Source organism: Ammospiza caudacuta, chromosome 9, assembly GCF_027887145.1.
Source record: "Ammospiza caudacuta isolate bAmmCau1 chromosome 9, bAmmCau1.pri, whole genome shotgun sequence".
NCBI classification, from domain to species: Eukaryota; Metazoa; Chordata; class Aves; order Passeriformes; family Passerellidae; genus Ammospiza; species Ammospiza caudacuta.
In genome coordinates, this window is record NC_080601.1 from 24,223,160 (window position 1) to 24,246,335 (window position 23,176).

General features: G+C 36.4%; 1 protein-coding gene across 1 annotated transcript in view; it reads right to left on the minus strand.

Annotated features, from left to right (window-relative positions):
• Window positions 1-23,176, minus strand: part of KNDC1 (kinase non-catalytic C-lobe domain containing 1) — a 56,823-nt gene that overhangs the window by 29,730 nt on the left and 3,917 nt on the right. The window contains exons 2-6 of the mRNA XM_058810740.1: window positions 22,256-22,454; window positions 18,921-18,979; window positions 4,521-4,667; window positions 2,339-2,456; window positions 965-1,986 (exon numbers count right to left, since the gene is read on the minus strand). Coding sequence (XP_058666723.1) covers window positions 965-1,986; window positions 2,339-2,456; window positions 4,521-4,667; window positions 18,921-18,979; window positions 22,256-22,454 — 1,545 coding nt within the window. The remainder of the gene's footprint in view (window positions 1-964; window positions 1,987-2,338; window positions 2,457-4,520; window positions 4,668-18,920; window positions 18,980-22,255; window positions 22,455-23,176) is intronic.

The window sequence follows — 23,176 nt, forward strand, 5'->3', positions numbered from 1 at the left end:
GCCCAACATCTTCACCTAAGAATAATTTCTGGAAACAAAATGTGTGAAGTTTGTGCTGCTTGCTTTTATCCTGCTGTAACAAAGCTGGAGAAGGACAAACAACCCTGCAGTTTTAGCCAGCAGCTCTCCTACCACATGGATTGTTTACACCTCTGAGTATGGCACAAAAGAAAACCATCTAGTCAGAGACCAAACTTGTCCACCCTGAGATGCGCAATTTGAGCAGAGAAGAGACCATATTACAATTATCTATCAACAAACTCTGGTAGATTCTCCCTCTGTTATTTGGCTATTTATAAAGACTTAATGCATGAGACAACATACCCATCATATTGTGCACATATTTAAATTCTATAGTGAAACATACATAACAAACAGAGACAGCAATTTAAGAACACAGAACGAATATAGCATATGTACAATTTCCAAAAACTTAAATGTATACGGAAGATTAAAAAAAAAATGCAGACTCTATCCTCCTGAAGCTGATGGGATATTGCCATTGATTTCAGTGAGGTCAGGTTTACAGTCAGGAATTCTGCAATTTTCTTAAGCACCTGGGAGGCTCACTGCAAGGTAGTGAAATTTATGCATTGACAGGAACACAAAGAGTTAAAAACACATGTATGCTTTGGTTGTTCGCTTACAAATGCAATCAGCTATTAAGGAATGCTGCCCTAACACATGAGCAAGTAGACTCCATTTGTTAAAAAAACATAATTTAAAATGGAAGTTGATTCTGCAACAGCATAAATTTCACTGTAGCACTTTACTTTTTAATTTAGGAATAAAAAGGGATCACCATGTTTCCAATATTAACTCTTAAAGTGTGCAGACTAGCAAAATGCCATTTTATGGGATGCTAAAGTGGACAAAGGGGAAAGAAATCACACAGTATTTAAGTCATCTCATCTCCACATAAGTGACTACAGCAACTATATAACGAAGACTTTATTTTTACTACCTGCTCATTACTTTTGATTTCTGAACCTCTGCCTCCACAAAGATTATCTTCATTATTGTTTGCACTCATCACACCGTTGCTTAATTCTGGTGGCCTAATTAGGTTTGATCCATGTCTGTTCCCACTGGGTTTTGTTGTTAATACTGAATCCATCTTGTTAAAATATGGTACATAATTCTCATTTGACCCTTGAAAAGTTTCAGAACAGTCTTCCAACACCATGTAGTTGTCTAGCATTTTTGCTCCAGCAATTGACTGGTTTGGGCCTTTTAGCATATCAGCTGATTTTAGCACTTCAGAGGTAGCACCAGAAGAGTCTTCTTTGTGACCAGAAGAAGAAAAACCTATCTTTTTACCATTGATAAGTGACATATGTTCTTCTAGATTCAAGCCAGACACTTGTGTGCATACACATGGTGCTTCTAAATGATGATCATCAACTTGGCGATTGTTTGATTCTGTTTCTGGTGGACTATTGACAGCAAATGAATTGAGATTTCCCTTTGAAAAAGCAACCTCATTATTATTGTCTAGAGGTAGTGACTCTTGTGTTACAAAGTGATTTTTCCTATCTAGTGGTCCACTGTTGGTTACAGAAGTAAAAAAGTTATTTGTATCTGCAAGTTCGAGTGGTAGCTTTGGAAAGGTTTTCATTTTTCTCAAAGAACCTTTCTTAAAAAGGCAATCTCTCTCCAGGTCAATAACACATGATTTTATATCCAAAGCAACACTAGCGAAACTGTCAGTATACACTGCGTGTTTGTCCTCTTCTTTGCTCTTTTCAGTTTGAGTTGCAAGTTGTGAATGTTGAGTTTTCTCATTATCCTGATCAATTTGCATTTCCTTTAAACCACTTTCTCTGCCAGTCACCATGGTAACTACCGAAGAGTTGTTATGACAGGCAGTAGTCACATCTTCCACTGCAGACGAATCACCTGCAATGTTGTTTCTCTCATTTGCATATAATTTAGATCCCAAACTCCTCTGACACATTCTTCCCTTCCACATGTTATCACAGACATCTAGATACAAAAACAGATGCATATATTAAATGTGTTTTAAACCTCCTAATCTCTCCTTGTAAATCTTTACATTACTTTTTCTGCTATTGCTGTTACATATCTTTAGTATGTTACACAAATTCTCAATTTCTGAACAAATCACTTTGAATCATAAGGGACACTTCAAACATATTATGTTAATTAAGAGTTGCGTGTCCCTGTTTCCCCATCACCAATCTACAAATATTTAACAATGATTTGTTGTAATCTAGACAGGAACGTATAACAGGAGATCACAAAAACACAGTCTTTGAAAAATCATTAGATATGTCAGGCAATCTGAAGTTTTGGACTAAATACATTTTACTGTTACCTTGAGAAGCACCAAAAGATTCAATTGAAAGAACTCTTCTTCCAACAGCAGACAAGCTTCGACAAATATTACTTGATGAAGCAATCTTCATTTTTTCTTCACATAATGACAAAATGCTCTGGAGAAAAAGAATGTTAAATACTTATTTAATAATGAATAGATTTGTGAATTTCAACTAATATGAATGATGTTAACTCCCACAGTACATCTGAATTTATATGATGCTACATTGGAGGTCTTTCTTCTCCAATTTTTTATACCGTTTCTATTCTTTATAATGTTTCTATTATGTGGTTGAATTAATTTCTTGTTTTTACCATGGGCTATTATGAAGTCATTTAATACAATTCAAGTTTTAGCCTACAGTTAGAACATCAAGAACAACTGATAAAAATTATCTTAAATGTTATCCTTTATGAATAACATAGTGAAAATGCAAAAAACTAGAGTGCTGATTACTTTTTTAAACAGCCAATGCTTCACTTGAATTCAGTGACACAGGCAGGATGATGAATGTTTTTATTACTGAAATTACATGAAAATTAAATGCTGAATCTTTTAAAAACTGAAAAATACAATTATCTAAAAAGCAATATTCCCAGTTAGAAAAAGCAATCATTATCAGATCACAAAAAGTAACCATACTTCATATCTCTAAATTGCAGCTTGGGCACCATTGATGGCATTAGCATTGGTCTCACACATAATTAACTACAGATTCACACATTTAAAAACCTGCCCCTTTGGGCAGAATGTAGGAGAGAGCTGCCTTACCAAATACATCCCACCATTTCCTCAGCAACTATTCCTAGATAAACACTGGTGAGACCTCATACAGCCCTCAGGAGATGCTCTCACTTCCCCATTCAGCAGCTCCCACCCAACTGCTCCTCTGCTGTTGTGCATGGAAGGAAAAAATTTACCCTGTTGGTTCACATATGGGGTTGAGGAAGGACAGAAAAAAGGGACACAGGTATCCAGCTGTGCTGAAGTCTAGCAAAATACCTAGAAAAGTCTAGGGGCTTTCCCTCCAAATAGCTCCCACAACTCTGTTCACCCAAGAAAGTGTCCAGTGGAAAAGAAACAGAAAGAACATACCCACAAAGTGACCAATTAGTTTTGGGATGATTTCAATAGTCAGCAACAGCTTTCAGGGTCTACAGACCACTCAGAAATGAGAGAGTGCTATACAATCCCTCCTCTGACAACTTAACAGTAAATGAATAGAAATAGAGCAGCTGACCAAGCAGGCTCCATATTAGGTATGGTCTCCTGCCTGGGCAGTCCTCAGTCAGGGAGCCAATATTTTTTACTTTCTAAAAATGAATCTGTTAATTCTTCTGTTGCAGCAATCTTTCTCCAAAGTATTGATCATAGGTGCTATACCATTTAGAATATACACTATCAGTTCAGGAAAATGAAACACCCATGACCTCCCCCCCCCCCCGCCCCCCGCTTCCCCCAAAATGAAATTCTCATAGTCTGCAAAAACATTAAACTTCTGCACATTAATGTCAAATAACTCTATCAGGTAACCAACATTTAGAATGTAAATTCTTTGAAAACATCAGCATGAAAAATCCTATACAGCTTCAAATTCTTTCTAATGGCTAAAGGTAAAATAAGAGGCTAAATGGAATAAAATACAAAATTCAATAAAGATATCTGAGCCTTTATGTATTTACAGAAAAACTAGTTAGTAGTAATGCTTTGAACAACACTGCTTTGAACATGCCAAGGAACAGAGGCTTTCTGGGGCAGGGTCCCTACTTCCCCTTCTTAAATGCAATCCCATTATCACACAAATTTCACAATATAATGCCTGTGCTTTTATTTCTAATGACAATCTGTCTCTCTGCAAACCAAATACTAAATGGGAAAAAAACAGTTACTGAGAAAATTTAGATACATCAGTGTATTCACACAATCTTCTTAAAAATCCAAGCACTGTCAAACATCTCCATCTACTTTCAGGTTGTATATCCAGCAGAGTGGGAAAAAGGATGAATTTCTGTAGAGTCAGAGAAGACCTCAGCTTTCTTCCAAAACCCGAGCATACTGCTTATCAAGACAATCTTGATAATTACAGAGATTAATGAGATAAATAGAGGTAATGAGCACACATACAGAAGTATTAGTATCAACTTTTTTTAAAACAAAAAATGATGTAGGGCTGTTTTACCTCAATATCTGGCCTATTTTCAGGATTCTCCTCTTGCATTTGTTCTAGCAGAGTGTGCAGATCTTGTCCAAATTCTGATTCTGTCTCAGGTTCTACAATATACTCTATTGCTGCTTTCAGTGTTGCACCCAAAGAATAGATGTGTGCCTGCAAGAATTTTTAAAAAAGACATTAAATATGTTACCAATTCTTTCTGTCCTGCCACAAAAGCTTCAAGATCACACAAGCTTACACTATTTTCAAATTTAATGTAACAGTTTACTGGAAAGGTGGTTTAACTTAAACATGATGAACAAAACCAGCTTCAGACCTGCTTTGGGGGATATACTTGCTGCAAACAAAAGGAAATCTTGTGGGGTCCAATTAGAACTCTTTTTTCCCCTCATCAATAACCAGTATTACAAGGATTATACCAGGCTACAAATAAATACAAAACGGAGAACCCTGTGTTTGTATAAGTATTGTTTAAGTTAAAAGCATGCTAAAAAGTTTGATTGAAGGGAGATTGAAGTGGCATCCCTCTTAGCAGGGAAACAAAATATTTATTTGAAAAAAAACCTTTTCTCTATAGCAATATTTTATGAGTGCTATCAAGCATAAAGAAGCAAAGAAAATACAGCATAATAACACTTATCACTGAAGACACTTATGAAAGAGTTTTTAAAAATACTCCACGTTTTCCACCTCTGCTTCTCTCAAAGCCCACATCCTCGTGATGGGTTAGGATTAGGTGAACCAGCAACTTTTTAAAATCTAGTGCTAATGCAGTAGATTTCCCACACAACACAGCTACATCCTAATTTTAGAAGTATCTTGCTTCTTGGGGAAAAAACAAAAAAAGAAAAAATATTTTAAAATACTTTTTCAGATCTACTTAAGCAATGGTATTTTATCTGTGATGGCCTGTATTTTATATTCCATTAATATAACAGATTTATAAAATGTGTAAAATTTATAAGCAAATATAAGTGCAAGTTTGGATAAACATTTCAATGGTGATGCAGCATAGCCAGGAATTCAAATGTACTGAACACTGCCCTCTGAGGTTTACAGATACATACATAAGTAAAATAATGACTGCACTTGTACATTAAATTGGTTTTAATGGCTTTGCTACACATTTGACCATTTCTTATCTTAGAAAGAAGACTGACTTGAAGGTCAAAAGTAATTTATTTCCTCCACCCACCCCTAACTTTATCATTAAGGTGTGTTTTTGTCTCTAAATTGTATGAATTGTACTTTTTCCACAGGTATGCTTTTAGATTTACTTTTTAGTGAGGGAGGACACCTCCATGAAGGGACGTGTAACACCACCTATCAGGAAGAGCTGTGTATGTGAGACTGAACAATTCCCCTCTTCCCCTCTCCCCTCCATGCCCTCCCCAAACCAAGAACACATAAACCAGTGCTGGGTGCTGGCATTGATTCATGTTTGGGACACATCAAGATTAGGACAAGTGTCAGAAAAGCAGACTACATGCCATCTGATCTAGACAGAAAAGATATTTTTTTTTTTTCCCAACGCAATAATTTCAGTCTCAAGTTTTCCACTGTTATACAACTTCATCATTAAGCAGAAGAGGTAGCTGAAGAGTTTTGAGAATATCAGAGGAACTAAGACAGGAACTGTTATGATTTTTATTTTGATTTAGCAGAAGAATGAAGGCCATTCATATATTCCAAAAGTAAGGGTTACTTTTCCTCGGTCCCGCTCCCTGTGCCACTCAGTGGCAGCAGCCCTACTGAACCACACCCTTGACAGACCAGAATGATTTTATTTTTTGGTAAGATGAAACAGACCACGTTGGTAAAAAGACACAAAACTATGAAGCCTGAGCAAATAGTCCACTAACAAGGTGATGGGAAAAAAACTGAAGACCTTTTTTTCCCCAGCACACTACAAGTGGCTCTGTTAAGGTACTTCCTTTCCTCTGACAGGCAGGAAAACTAGTTTTGCAGATGGCCATTTTAAGCACCATAGCTTGTAACTAATTTCTGTGTTAAAACATTTACAGGGAATGTGGACAACTTTTTCAACTTGAAACGTTCTTTCATGTAAAACCCTCTTTTACCTTTCCCCTCTTCTAGCTCCCCAAACACCACCACCATCAGCCCACAAGTAAAAGGGGAAAGAAAACCCAGCTATTTAATCAATTTCCCGAGCTGGCAGTAAACATGGGTAATATTTAAGGTAATCCGACATAACCTTGTGTCCTAGTGGAGCAATGAGAAAATGCATTTACCATCATCCACTAGGTGGGGCATCCCCCAAGTTAATGCATCAAAAAGCTTCTACCTAACTGCACAGCTGGGCTTAGGAAGAAAATTTCACTTCCTGGGAAAGAAGAGCAAGATGGGTATATGCAATAAATAAAGCAAATTCCTGAGTATAAAATACCTATTGCTTACTAGAAGTGACTGCTCTCAATGAAAACAATCTCACAAACAAGCTAAAAACTTTTCAGCCTGTTCTATGGAGAGCAACAAATACGAAAGGTCGGCAAAAAACTTTTCTTCTGAGACTGAATTGGCTGTTAGGAATTTTATTAAATAATTAAGAGGTCTTTTTTCCTTAATTTCTGAAAAAAACCCAAACAAAACCACTACCACAAAAAGAAACAAAACCAAAATCCAACAAAACACTCCCCCTCAAGAAAACCCCTCACACCCACTTGTTTTAAATGTAGATGAGGAAAGCTGTTTGAATTATGAGCATTTTTCATTACAGGGTAATAATTTAATAGCTGATAAATAGCATGACTGTCAGAGGAGAGGTCCAAAAGAAAAACCAAACAAACCCAAAGCAATCTCTTCAAAATTGCTAAGGAGGTTCAGGAGTTAAAGACTAAATGTCACTTGTTACAAAAATATACAGACCATGCCAGCAAGACTGCACCACAGTGTCAGCTTCAGAAAGGATGGGAGAAAAGGGGGGAAGTCACATTAAGAAACCAGCTCTCCAGATTTGATCTTAGAGAATGCATATCCTTTTAGCCCAAAGCCAGCAAACACAACAAGAATTGTAGGTAAACCATTATGGTATGCTTTACACACACACACAAAAAAAAAAAAAAAAAAGTTTGAAGATAGTAATTATTTGAGGTAATAGAAGTCCTTTCAGCAATATGCTGAAACAAGGGAACTCACATGTTCCAGAGAAAATTTTGAAGGTCATGATCATACGAGTAGCTTCAAATCAAAATAACTTTAAATACTAGAGTGGTTTCCAAGACACAAAGGCATAAGAAGACAAAAAATTCCAAAAAGGTAATTCAAAAGGTGAAGATACTACCTTTTTTTTAAATGATCAGGCTAAGTACTGGAAGCACTTACCAAGGGCAAGGAAAGATTCTGCCATCATGTTATAATTCTATATAATGATTGGAATATATTCCAAAAGGCTTCTGCAAGTTCTACTTAAAAGTTACCTGCCTTGCTGCATGTCATTTTATAATCATTTAACACTAGAGGAAGTGAAATCAGAGAATAATGATCTGCTCTAGTTTTAAAATCTGCCAATCAGAAGATCAGGAGAGGAAGTAAAAGCTCCAAGTCTACACAGAGAGCGTGACAGAGGCGTTGTTGTATTACTGCTTGACAGAGCTAAAGAACTGAACTTCTCCAGAAACTCCCATTTGCAGACAAACACTACAGGAAAAAGCTGACAAAAGAGCTTTTGAATAGTGACTGCACAAGCATGTAGCAATTATGAATAATGGCCATTTATATTCTGTATTGAGATTGCACTAAGTTCAGAATTGTAGGTCTTCCAAAGAACTGAAAAAGACAGACCATAATACAACTAATTCTTCCTGAAAAATATTTCTGACTAAATGATAAGTTATAGAAATTGTGTAATTGGTTTTGACATTCTTCCTTGACCCTTATTTTACTTTGTGTATTTTTCTCTTTTTTTACTGAGATTGCACAGATATAACTACTTCCACCCTTTCACAATTCAAGGTATTTAAGGGTTCCATAAAAGAAAGCTTCAGTGTGATATTAAGCCTCAAAGTTTTATAAAGAAATTCAAGGTAATGCTTGAGAAAATTACTACTGAGAGAAAACATTTAATATTTACCTATGTAATTTTTCTATGTAGTCACTCTAAAATGCACTATTTTTATGCAGAAGAAAGTCAGTAATATTCCTTAGTGAGAAAATTAAAGGGAAATAGGCCCATTATTTTCAATACTTTCCTTCACTACAAATGGACTAAATGCCATTCTGCATAATTGTAATTACTGGAAGGTGTTGTATTAAAAATTAGCTTTATGTTCATTTGGCACTCTGGATACCTTCATAATTAGTCTGCAGAGTGTGCTAGAAGTGCTCAGCAACTGTAGACTATTCACAAAACATACAGTTCAGCTTGAAGTGGTTAACAAATACTGGAATGTGCAGCTTGTCCCTTCTAACTACAGTTCACCTTGCCTGAAAAAACTTGGTCCCCAAAAGACTTTTAAAAAAATGGGGCCCAAAAAGTATCAACAGGTCAGATTTTCTCACAACCAAAGTCTGCAGGTATTTTAACTCTCAAATTTTCTTTTAACTAACCTAACAAAAGTAAGTGAAAGCTTTCAAGTTTGTATATGTTGTTAGGCAAACATCAGGTCATCAATTTATATTACAAGGCACAAGCAAGGCTTTGTTACCTAGTCCCTCCATTTTACTGGTTCTGGCTTCTGGGGACCTCTATTTGTATCATCCAGTTTGAACTGAGAAACACTACTTGGGAAATTAACCTAATCTTAGTTTTATAGTTGCAGGCTTCTTGTTTGTAACAGTTCATGCCAACTGTTTATTTTCATTAATTTGTCTAAGTGTTAGCCACATGCAACCTTTTTGCATCTATGTTTTGCAGCAAGAATTTCCACATTTTACAGCATAAAAAGGCAGTATTTTGTTTTAATCCACCCATGTACATCTCATTGTTGCCACCCACTTCTTCATTTCTGAGAGCTGACACTTACTCCATGGCTGCTGCCACAGCACACCTCACAGATTTCTAGCAGAGCTTCTCCCTCAGGGCGTTGTCTTCCAGCTAAAGAATATTACATGAAGTAACTGTTTCTTTCACAAATGCTGTTTCACCATCTGGTCCTGGAAATTTATGTTATTGCAAATTTTGTCAGGTTGGTCACTAGTCTATTCTGACACTCTTAATTGAGTCAAATTTTTGATAATTCTCCATAACGAAGACTTGCAATGTATGAAGCTACTGAAGGTCCTACAAGATAAAAACACGTTCAAAAAAATGACATAGCTTTTTGGCTACAGCTTTCTTTGAAAAACTCTTTTGCATCTTATTCATTTGCAAACATTGCAGACATCAGGTAGCATTTCTGTGTTTTGAGAGATTTGAAAAATATCAGGTTTTCATTCTTTTGTAAGTTTTTTTCATACTTTTTGACTAACCTCAGGGGTTTCTTTTCAGGTCTTCTTTGACAGAAGATTATTTTTTTTTTAAATAAATCATAAGATACATTTACAACAGTCTCTGTGCACCTGCAAACATTATTTTAACAGCTACAGATCTGGCTTTCCATATGGCTCTGTTGATTGTTGTCCATAGAGCAATTTGCCAGCATCTATAGTAGTAATCACTTTGTAAAGGAATACTGCCAATTCAAAGCTATACCCAGAAATGAGGAAAAAAATTACAAATTTTTCAAATGGACCTCAATACAGTTTCAAAAAGCTGCTGTTATTTTAACTACTGTACTAAAGACAGATCTATCTTAAGCCATTGACTGTTATCTCAGTAAAGATTCATTTTCTTCTTGGAAGTCACATGAAGATGAACATGCCCAGAATCTTGAGCAAATTTAAACCATGCTATTTGCAGGAAATTACTCATGTATTTGCAGAGTGAAGAAACAAATTAAGAACAGGTTTCTTACACTTCCATCCCCCTTTTAGGTTCCCTTAAATCACAAAGATCAGGCACCCCAACACGGATGAGAAGCACACCAATTGACTCTTCTCCTGCATGACTGAATAAGTATAATTATGACAGGTAAGGAAGAATGCTGAAAAAAAAAAACCTGCTGAAGACCTCAGAGGTTTAGATAGCAGAAGTTACTCACATTTACCTTTAAAGCTTCTTGAACAATGGTTTTTTTAAAAAACTCCCTTTGAAACGGAGCTTCATGTGTCACAGCTCTCCTTATGATTTATCAGCCATTAACCTCCTTACTTTTAAGTTACTTGCCATAGGTAATTAATTTATCACTTAATTAAGGTAACACAACTTATTCCCTGTAGGCATAGAAACAAGGAAGCCTGAGAAACAGTTATATGCATGCTGAGCAGACTGGCTCTGTCTTCCCTCAACTGTGTAGGATTTTTTTTTTTTTTTTTTATAGCAAATACAATATTAGTCATACTACTGAAGTATGTTATTAAAAAAAACCCCTACTCTTAAACCTTAGAGACGGTGCCTACTGGTAAAGTCTGTCACTCTGAGTAATGCATTCACATCATTCTGTATTGAGGGATACTTATTACAGATTTTGGAAGTAAAAACCTGAACTTTCATATAAGAACACTATGGGCCAATACACTAGAACAGCATTCCAGTTCTTTTACCATGACATGAATCAATGACATCCAGACTGACACATAAAATATTCATTACTGTACAATAACCAATTAACTCTTCCTTAACAAAATAATCTATGTAGATTTCTATTTTTTCTCTATCAGGATCATATATAAGATGAACTGCAAAATGTAAAAAGCTGGTCAGACACTTCTATATTTACCTCTCTGCATAATATCTTCAAATCACCAATTTTCACAGAACAGCTGGAGGTGACAGAAGCAGCCAAGGTAGGTAGCTCTCATTGTATATTACAGGAACATAAACATTTGGTGAGGGAGGGTTGGGGGCTGATTTCAGACTGGTCATGTTTTTAGTTTGATTGTTTCACAGGGGAATGTTTTCTGCCAAAGTAAACCTTGCTCCTTCTCTACTTAAGCATAGAAGCAGTATTACAGTCAAGAGAAAGAAGAAATTTGGTTGGGGTTTTTGGTTGTTTTGTAGGGCTTTTTTTTGTTTTAGGGTGTTTGTTTGTTGGCTTGTGGGTTTGATGGTTTTTTTTTTGTTTGAGTGGGTTTTTTTCCCTGTTTTTGTTTGTTTTAGTTTTAAACTTGGTGAAAGGGCTAAAAAGTTCAAGAATCCTCGAGTATGCATATACAAAGAGATTAATTCACAACATGTTGCAAGGTTATCTAAGAAAACTTAAGTCACACTAAATACATTTCCCAAGAGACACTATCCTCAGCTTCAAAAGCATGTTCACAGTTATTCTGCTAAGGTTTCCCGAAATGCTGTAACTAAGGACAGTGACATGTGAGTGACAACCATTTTGTCACAATCCTGAAGGCTCTGTTGACTAAATCTCAACAACCTAATCCTCTACAACCATCTAATTCACAGGGGAAACTGAACTAGTCTTGAAACTTTAGCTGGAGATTAAGAAGGCATCTACCATCTATTTCTAAGTCAATCATTTCCTGAACCTTTCAGAAATAGTGGCATTTTATAAATGTACTCATACGCTGGTGAAATGGCTTTATTTTCAGTTCGTGCAATGGTAAAAATTAATTGCCATTGTTTCAGGGAGTATAAATTATCCCGATCCAGAGTAGCAATGATCTTTCAGTGACCTGAATATGCACATAAAACAGACATAAAATTAATGAAAGAGGAGTCTTTTGATAAAAATTAATGATAAGGCATAATTCCATGGTGCTGTTAAGGGTTTGGGATTACATTTCAACAGCATTGTTAACCATTCTAAGGAGTAAATGATGGAAATAAGTGGAAAGGACCAGAGAAAACTAAGACCAGTATGATGATGGATACATCAAAGAAATGAGTTTGAATGGGCAGCACCAGAAACTGACAGATAATGATATGAGGACTAAAGAAGACAACTTCATCCATAGCTGAGAAAGTATCAGCACCAATGAGTTTACATGGAAGAGGTTGGAGACAAACAACTAATCCAAAACATCTGTGCATCTTTAGCATTAAGAAGCCCAGAGATTTATGGCACTGTGCATGTGTAACAGGAGAAAACAACCTCTTCTCTTTGCCATAGTTTTTTGCCCATGATGGAAGCTATCCACAAATTTATCCAACAAAACCCTTCAGGCTTCAAAAAAAGTAAATTGCAACAACAAAACCCATCTGTTTTAAGAGAGAACACAAAGGTCTGTCTTCACTCTCAATCTTTTCCACACAAAAATTTTTAAATAAGATAATTTAAAAATTCTTTTATACATCAGGGCAGAATCTTCAGAAATCTTAGGGGAAAAATTATATATCTTAACTTTAATAATGCCAAGACCAATATGACAACTTTGCAACTCCAACTTCAGGACTAAGCAACAAGCTGTAGGTTTTTGAGGTAATCAAATTATAAACTTTAAGATAGCCTATGCATTAAAAGGAAAAAAAAAACCCAAAACGACTGACGTAAAAAAATTCCATTTGCCTCATTCTTCCTTTTGTTAACTTTGTGTAAAGCATCTAAAGGGTGTTTGCTCAGTCCTAAGTTCCTGAAAGGGACCTCAACTGGGATGGTGATGTAAAAGCAAGAACAGGAAGATTCCATTTTCTCTTCTATAGCACAGTAGAGGCAGACGTAACAAATGAAAGTAATTTATTTTTGTCACTGAAGGAAAAGACAGGTTTAAATAATGCTCAGGAGATCGAATGGTTTAGACTACAGGAAGAGATAAGTTACCATTTGCTGATGACAAGCCTTACTGCTGTTAGATAGAATTAGTCTCAAGGGGAGGCTACACAAAACTAAGGGAAACAGAATTGAAGAAAAAAGGCACTAGGTGGTTCAAAAGACTTGCTTCCCCTGTCAGATAAACACAAAACCAAAAACCCATCTAGGAGAACATATAAAAGTTTTCTTTTTTCATCCTGCATTGAGAGCAAAAGACAAATAGAACAATAGAGATAATATCACAGTATTCAAAGCTACTGCTTTAAAAGACTAGCAAGGTCACAAAGACAAGACTTCCTTTATACTATCTGCTGTTTGGATTTGGGAGAAAGATGAAGGCTTTCACATTTAGAGAAGGACCAACAGCTGAGACAAGAGCACTCAGTCAGTAATGATCAGGCACTGAAAAATACTGCAGCATGAAACTGTCTGCTGAGTTTTCTTCAGTAAGCCTGACATATATATATATACACACACACCCCCTGAACCTTTCTTTATCTATTCTGCAGAACACGATGTTTCATTTGAAACTTCAACCCATGCATTTATACTTACATAAAATATTCACATGTATACTGCATTTATCACTCCAACTGCCTTGTCACATTTCATAGGAAAAAGCTATATGAATCTTAATAATTTAGTATTCAAAAACAATGAAATAACATTTTATTTTGTATCTTTTCTATTCGCAGCATTTCTACCACTTCACGTACATTTGTTTCTTCTCAAGGTTGGTGAAATGCTTGGACTTATTTTAAAATATAATATAAATCAACTACAGCCCACTGCAAGTTGACAGTCATGACATTCTAACAAAGATAGTGACAGCATTCAGCCTCTTCCAGCTGTGATTCTCTCACAGGTGAGGTATCAGCACACCCCACTCCTGTCTTGATAGACAAAAGCAAGAACAAGCTCTAGATGAGAAAAAGACGCAATGTGAACTTCACTTTCTTCCCCATCACTAACCCACCCTTCTCTTCAAGGTAGTACTTAACTCTGTATCACTTTTTCAGTTCTTTTAATTTCTGAAGGTTTTCATCCTGCTGCACACTGAGGCTTCTAAACTACTGCATCTTATCACCTCCAAATACTGAAATAAGTTATTAACAGAAGTATTATCCCATCTTCCTTAGATTAAAAAAAATAGACAAGAGTGAAAATTCACTGATTTCTATTACAAAGATTCACCAGAACAAGCGAAACTGAATAGCCACATTATTAAATGATTATAAATGCAAGCTCACACATGGTGGACATCAGTCCTTCATCTCACTGAAAGCTCATATCTTAGAAATGTGGTGTTCCACATCAATGAACCTCTGTGTGAGACTCAATGGCAGTTTTGTGATGCAGACAAATAGCTATTTGAAACTGGTTTGAGACAGGCAATGTTTTTAACCTGAGGCAATCTTGTATTGTAGTGATAGAAGTAAGGCTATTAATGAACTCAACAATATTTAACTATTCATGTTGAGCCTCCCATTGGTCAAATTTCACAAGTCTAACACTGTACTGCTCAGGGCAAGAAAATGAAATAGGAACCATTTTCATCAGGAAAAAGGCTGAAGTTCTTCCTATTTAGAAGGCAAAATCAGGGCAAATTTTAGAAGAAGTCTCAATTATGTATTTTTGCATCTCAGCCTCTTCCTGTCTTTGAAGAACAGAAAAATTCACATTCTTTGTTGTTCTCTACAGTATGATGAGTAGAAAATGATAAAATTAGACACTAGTATTTATAATCCAGATGTCTCTAATGGACTTCTAGCTCAAGATTCAGTGAGAACAAAGACATGGTCAATACTTGCAATAGCAAATTAAGGCACAACTTCCAGCTTAGAGGAAAAGGAGAAACTGAGATATTTCCATCAATGCAGGCAAGTGACAGCTTCAGTCATCTGAAAACTTACAGAGCACAGTTATATCATATGCCTGCATCTGCATGAAGAAGTGCAAATGATACTAAGTGTACTGTACAGAAATTCACCTTTTTTAGCAGTTACAGTATGGATCATAACTCTAAAGTGTAACTCCTATTCTCTCTCTCCTTTCAGCATCAGTTCTGAACAGTACATTTACTAGAGCACAATGGTAATGGAAGTCTGTAAGGAGATAGCACAGTTAGAGGAAAAAAATAACACGAACAGATAGACAGGAGATTCTCTGTTTTAATTCAGTACTGTCCTAGAGCCCAGCAGTACCTGCTGGGCTGCCTTTCTGTCCTTGTACGGCAACTACGCAAACACCTGGAAGCGGAGAACATTCCAGAACTACCCTACTCAATGCCACTCCAACTACTTAGCAACACAGTGATTTCGAGGTCTCTTCAGTTGCTCAGAAACTGCAATCCTTCCTCCAAGCCCAGAGGATGGAACTGTGGCAGCACTAAAGTCACCATGGAAAGTTCAGCTGCACTTCACTGTCAGTACCACAAGCCCCTTTCACAGCTAATTCCTTCTTAACCATGTTTCTCTCTAAAAAGTCTATTTTACACCTGATACTGAAACTGAAGGGCTGGTTTTCACCTTCCAACTCTCAGCAGTAACTGAAGCTGGTGCTATTATTCCTACTTAACAAATGGAGAGCAGGTCAAGAAAGAAGGCACAAGTCTAAAACCAACCACATGAAATCAATTAATTTTCAGTCTTGTGCATTGTCATTTGGACAAAGCTTTAGATCTCTAGTTATTTGAAATTCCAACTAGAAACTGACATCTTTAATAGTGTTGTTTCAGACACCAGGACAGTAATGCATTTCAATTTGTTTCCTGTGTCTATTACCCTTGTGTGCTTGTGAGTGCCAGCTAAGTTTAGCAACTAATTAGGCTGGAGTCACAATACCATTAGAGGTCTGGATCAGTAATTCACCAAGCAGGAAACAAAACATCTCTTGTTGAAATAACTGTAGCTTTAATTGAAGGATTTTTAAAAGAAGAGTTCAAGGGGAAGAAGTCATCCAGTAGCCATACAGATCTCATTGTGTGTATCCATTTTAGAAGCCACAAAATAGGTTGCATTCAAATCAAGCAAAACCTCTGGCTGACATAACTATTTCAAAGGAGCCAAGCTTTGACACTAGAGTAACAGCTATCAAAGATCATCCTGAACATAATTAGTAGTTCCAAAACCAATTCTTTTCTCTTTATATTGAAATCAGACCATTTCAATACAAACACTACTTGCCATTGTTCTAAACAAAGCAGACCAAGCAGCTGAAAAACTCCAACAAAGAAGAACCAAGTCAGGTCATCACCAAGGAAGGAGCAAGCACTTAATTCAAGACACTTGACACCCCTGTATAAAGGGCAGCTTATTGTAATCGAAGAACTTCATAACACTGAGAAAACACAACAGGCCAGGAGATGTATACAAAGCACTACTATTCTGCTACTGCAATAGCAAAAGGTTATAATAGGGGTAAGGGGATAGAAAAAAGTCTCAATACTTTTGGAAAAGAGAAGAACTTGAAGTATCAACACCAAGAAGGAAATGGTCAACTTGGAAAGATTACAGTATTATAAAACCCTTGAAACAAGTACATAAGCATTAACCTACTGGAGGTCTTGGAATCTGCAAAAGTAAAAACAAGCAGAGATCACTATGGAATCCTTGGCAGAAGTTGGTCTGGTACTAAAGCACTTAAAAATTCAACCAAACTCTACACATGGTAAGAGGTAAAGCTTTGAATGTTTCACAAATAGTCTGAATCCTATAAATGGCTGACCAAATGCACATAAATCCCAGAGTAAAACAATATATTTCTGCCTTAATGCAGGGGAAAGCCCTTGCTTTTCTGCCTTGTATATTGCTCTAGGGTGGTCAGGGAAAAACAGGTGAGGCAACAGGACACTGTCACAGCCCTGCTCTCCCTGCTTTGGAAGGCCTCCCAACTTGCTAGATGAAGAGACAGCAGCAACTTACAGAAATCAGTGCACTCAGCCCATGTCACAAGAGACAAGGCAGAGCATGTCAACTTCTTCACACAAATGTGTACCTTCACTGACCTTTGCAAAAGGAGTAAAAGGGTCAATGTTCAGAGCTACTCCTGACTCAAACAGCTTTCACTGAATGTTTAATTGATTGTGCTGTGCTTGGGTTTGGGATTCACTGGGGTTTAACAGGCCTGTACATGCTGAAAGAGAAGAGTTAAACAACAGATCTATACACAAATATGTTTTATCCAAACGGAATACAATGGCTTTGTCTATCAGATGGAACTAAAATTTCAGGTCACTTAGTATTACCACAGTCTTCCCAAATTCCTATTTCACCTTGTTCCATCTCCTTAGTCTTTGACACTCTTTCAGTGCATCTATTTACTTTATGCAGACAAGTTCAGCAACTACTAGGCAAGGAAAAAGGGTTGGGGGAAATCAGTTGGCCAAAGGAGCAAGTAATTCCGCAAATCTTGTAAGCATTTTTGTGTCAAGTCTTGGAAACTTGTTAAGGGATGAAGAACATATTTATGTAAAATCCTTAGTACAGCTTCAGAAGCACAACAAAAAGAAAGAAACAAAAACCAGTCACCTTTGGGTCTCGCTTTCCTCAACCACATCTAAATATAAAGGCTTATACAGTCGCCAAGTTTGCAGGGAATGCAGGCCACCTCTTAACTATCCTTGTCCTCAAAGAAAGACTCCCCAAAAACCATCATGGGGATGAGGAGGGGAATGAGCACAAAAATCACTAGATCTCTGCTGGCATATGTACATACATTAATAAAGCATAGCAACAACTGAATTTCTGAATTTTTGCCTCTTTAACCTTCAAAGACTGCACTATTTCAGATTCTATTCTACCACCCTTCCTGCCTTATCATTCTCATTTAACATGTGGTACTTCACACTTCCAAGGTTCACTTTTCCTCCTCCTCCTTCCCACCTCCCCCCATCAAGAAACAGAGAACTATAAACATGACTATGAAAGCTATGACTCTGAAAAGCAAAAGATATTTGTTTCAAGATATAAAGAAGCAGATTTTTAAAATATACCTTGAGTTAAATGCGTTGCTAGTTAAAGCATTTGAATTATCTAAGAATACATGCAATAAAAAATATTGTATTAAGAAAATGGATATTAAGCAAGCAAGTGCTCCTTTAGCAGGCAATGAGATGGTTGACTTGGGAGGCTAATGAATTAGTATAAACAATTTAAATCTAATTTAATTTAACAATGTAGAGCATTTGTGCATTGCAAAGCAACAGACAGTAATCAGTTTCTTCATTAAATCAAAGATAAAACTGCTTATTACCCTTCCCTGAATTATTTTATTGAAGAGGATAGCAAACAAATTTTATATTTAGTCATAAAAGTTCATGGCTAGTCCCCAAACAAGTCAATGTAACCAGTGAAGGGTACCAGTGAACATAATATAGGCCAGCTGTGGTTTAGTGTAACACATTATTCAGCCAAAATAGATTCTCACATTTTAACAGTTAGTGAACAAATGTTTATGCCAAAAATTAAAATGGCATTTTAAGTTTACTTTTTATTTTCACAAAACATATCTAAATAGCACCATTTACTACTCACAATCTTTAGAAGTTCTAAAATTATATACTGAGAATGCTGAGCATTTGGTATTGCCAGAGGTACTAAAAGTATTAACCTCTCCCTCTATTTTACAGATAAATTTATGAACTTGCCTCAAAAGTGTTACCGGTGATATCAAATTCTGGTGGAACAAAGGCACCTTCTGGATCATCTTTGAAAACAAAAAGAAACATGCCAGATTAGAAATTAGTCTTGTTTACAAAAACCACAAACCAACTTGATGATACAAGTGTAATGACACGCTCCTATCTGATACAAAAGAAACATTGTACAGCAGTATTTTGTTTCACTCCAATCCACTGTACAAAGAACTTGTTATCCATGTTTATAGTGCTGGAAGTAAAATAAAGTGTGGTTTTCAAGCTCTCTCCAAAGAGGTATCATAACTTCCCTACTAAGAAACAAAACAGATTAAACACTCACAAAGAAATACATTTAACATGTCTACCACTTCTTACCTTCAGGCATTTATGTTTGGACCCAGTTATCACCAAAGCTGGTGCGGCTCAGCTGTGGCTTAGAGGTTTGATTTGATTAACTGGACAGTTCTACTCACTATTTTCCATTACAGACCTGGGAGATAAGGGTTCAAGCAGCAAAGCCAGCCTGAACAGCTAATTGCTTCTTCATCTACAGGCCAGCTTAGAACTCTGACCTTCCTGCTTAGTTTGTTTTACTTATGATAAAAGAGTAGAGGAAGTAAAGAGCCCATGCATGTGCTGCAGAGCAGAGAACTGAGCTACTGCAGCAGCCAATTCTGAGTGAGGAGGTGGAAAGAAGAAAAGAACATGTTATGAGAGTCTGATGCTGTTTCTGTATCCAAGCAGGTACACAGTATCACACTGCATTTACGTCACATGAACCCAGTAAAGAACATCAAGGAATTCAACAGGAGCACAACAAAGCAGCCTACTCTCCACATACATATCCAACTCACCTAGTCTATCCTTCTGGGAAGTCAAGATGATTGACATGCAAAAAGCATGTTTCCTTTCTCAACAAGAAGAAAAAAATAGTACGTTCAGAGGCACAGCATAGCCATCATAACTTCAGTTTTAATTCTAAATCATCATAACTTTAGCTTTTGTGCCTGTACTTTAGAGTGAAATGCAAAGTTTTTATTAAAACCAGTTTTGTAGCAGAGACTACTAGAGAGGACTTTTTAAACATATTCATATGTTATAGCTAGGTGGTATGGATGACTAGAAACAGTAACTGCTTTACAGCTCTTTAGGACATTCCCAAACGTACTTTCCTACTGAAAAAGAGGGCTATGCAACCAATTTTGCATTTCTTACCCACCACCATATTTTTTCCTGATTTTGGGGGTGGGCAGAGGATGCTGAAGGGGAGGGGAACTAACAGAGACATGTTTTGTTCTCCCCCTCCCCCATCTGCAGACTACTTCTCCTTTTTATCTCCTCACTATCTTTTCCCTTTCTTTCCACAGAACACTTTAAAGGCTGTAAAAGTATTTAACTTATCACTAGTACAGCTCACTGTATTCTTTTAATATAATGTTTACAATGGGAATGTGTGTGATCTGAAGAGACAAGAAGGTATCAGAGCCCTTGGCAGAATATCCTATTGAATGGTTGTCACGTTAGCACCACGGAACTTGCAGGAAGCAGAACTTGCTGCTAAAGCAGAGATGACAGCCTGTTCACTTTCTCTCACTGGAAAGCAAATCCAGAGGTTATAATTTTCTTCTGGAAGAATAAATCCATAGGCAATAACTGCAGGGAAGCAAAAAGGACAACCTCCTCAAGTGCCTCCAACACACTATCTTTTAACCAAACAGTGAGAGAATCTGAGAGAAAGAGCCAAAGACACAGTGAAGCCTGAGAGAAATAGAACACAGGTGTCACTTTTTCACATTCCTATGGAAAACATATCTCTCTTTATAGAGAACTAATGAAAAGTCTTTCCTTAGGGACTAACATGACTTCAGGGAACTAAATCTTCGTACATTTGCTTTGCACAGGAATTTGTTCTCTCACATTTTAAATACATGAATACAGCATTCCTGGATCAATTGTTTGCCAGCTATTCAATTAGACTAGAACATTTAGGAAGGAATTGATTTTTCTCTTCCCCAGCTACAAGCAAAGATCTTAGCTGAGGGGCATTTTTCATCCACTAGATTTATGCTCTTCAACAAGTCTTTCATATACCCTTGGCTTATACAAAGCCAGCTTCTTTTTATTTTTTAATTTCAAGGTATGACAAGCTCCTTAAAATAAAAGAAATTGATTCCACATTACCCTATTAATATGTAACTAAAAGTTGTCTCATGTCTATTTAAGGAATTTAATTTAAAAAACATCACAACAATTATAAAGGTATATTTTAATCTTTATTAATTATATTTTATGATGTTTCATTTATATGAAAGACTAACTGTAAAAAGGCAAAAAATCTTCATTTGTTGCAATGGTATCTTATCTCATTTTGTTCTAGTATTTTTTCTAAGTACTGTGATCTAGATTTTGTGTGAAAGCATAAACATCCTGACAGAGATTTAAAAATAAATTAGGCTAAAGAAATCACAACAAAAACTTGACTGGTGTGCATCTGGACTAGAATGGTTCTCCTAGTTATGAGCCAACATAATTTTAGAAGTACCATAGAGTAAGAGCTGTTTGGTTTCCTTACTCTTCTTCTGTAAAATCATTAAGAGACTGAAGACTTATCTTGAGATGCATCACATGAGAAAGGACCAGCAACCATAACATGCTTTTTTTGTCCAAGCTGAAACAAGAAGTTTTTTAAAGTCAAGCATCTCCCTGTTCATCTGCCATGATACCTGAACATCTTCCATGCTACTAAATACTGTTTTTTTAACATATTAAAATTCATTTCTCAATCAGTCCCAATACTTGACAAGTCTGAAAATCATTACTTAAAAAGTAATAATTTTTTATTCAAGAGAGAGCATAAAAAAAACAAGGCCTTTATTTGAGAGAACTTTCCTTTTTAATAGCAAATATGCAATAGAATTGCTCCATTTTTATGGCCACAGTCACCAAGATACACCGACTATCAGACTTCTCTAGAAACAGAATATATCTGTGACATCAGAAGATCTATAAGAGGTGAAGGACATGCTTTACAAAGGTAGAGACTTGCACACACAAGTACATAATCTGTGTGTTTAAAATGGAAATAAAGACGACCTATCACCTCGATAAGTCTTAAAATAACTAGGAGGAATTTTCTAAGCAAATTCAGAACAGCCTTTGTTCATCAAATATAAAACTGAACATGTAGTTTCACATGAAAATATATACAACCCTTCTCAAATAAGTTTTATTTTATCTTTATTTTAATTGGAAGTCTTAAAAATAGAATGTAATATTTTACTGCGGTTTCTCGCCATGAGTTTGCACAGTTCTAAAACAAACAGCCTGGGAACATAAATACTCACCACTGAGCTGTTCCATGAAGCATACATTGCCATTGGTGTTAAAAGCCAAAGTGTCAGGAGTGATGCAGAGTGTCTGGAAGATTGCAGAATGGGCAATGCTCTTCAAAGAATGGCAACACTCCAGGCAAATTGCCCAAATATCTTGCTCAGTAAGACAGCTATCCCGCAGTGACAAAATATCAGCAAGGGACACATTCTCCTGCCAAGATATGAATTAATAAATTACCCTGGATTTCATGACACTACTTTCTGTATCATAGATTATATTTGACACAATTGGCTACAAGTAATGTTTCCAGCAAGTTCTCAGACTTTCTAGGACACTGATTAACACCCCAAGAAACACCAAGTTCATGACTTTGCTCTTAACACAGAGATGTTTTAAGACGCACAGTTAACCTGAACAAAGATATCACAGTATGCCTACATAAAAAAAAATACTATGGGAGATATGTAAGTTACATAAACACTACATCAAAGGAAACAGACCACTTGGAGGTAAAAGCAGAGAGACTAAATGAAAACATTTCGTCTCATCCCTGCCTTTCAAGCTTTCCCAGGTGTCTTTATATAAACTACTTAAAAATTCTCTTCACAGCAATTCTCCCTACCATTTGTGAACTGGGAAAAAATACCTTTTACATTGGCCTGTCTTAAAAATGATGCTGTTGTGAAGTTTAGTGGTGTAGACCATTTAATAAACTTTGAAAAGCCAAACATGCCATAGAAGAAGCATTTTTATATTTGGACTTAAAACCAAACACTTTGGTTGTCCTAGGCCTTCCCATTATATCCAAAGCTTTTAGTGATCAAAACAGCTCATGGGCTTAAGTTTCTGAGTTGCTGCCCTAAACTGCAGTCAACTCGTATTGACCCTATTATCACAGTAAGGCTATGAGTCCATTCCCAAACAAATGTGTT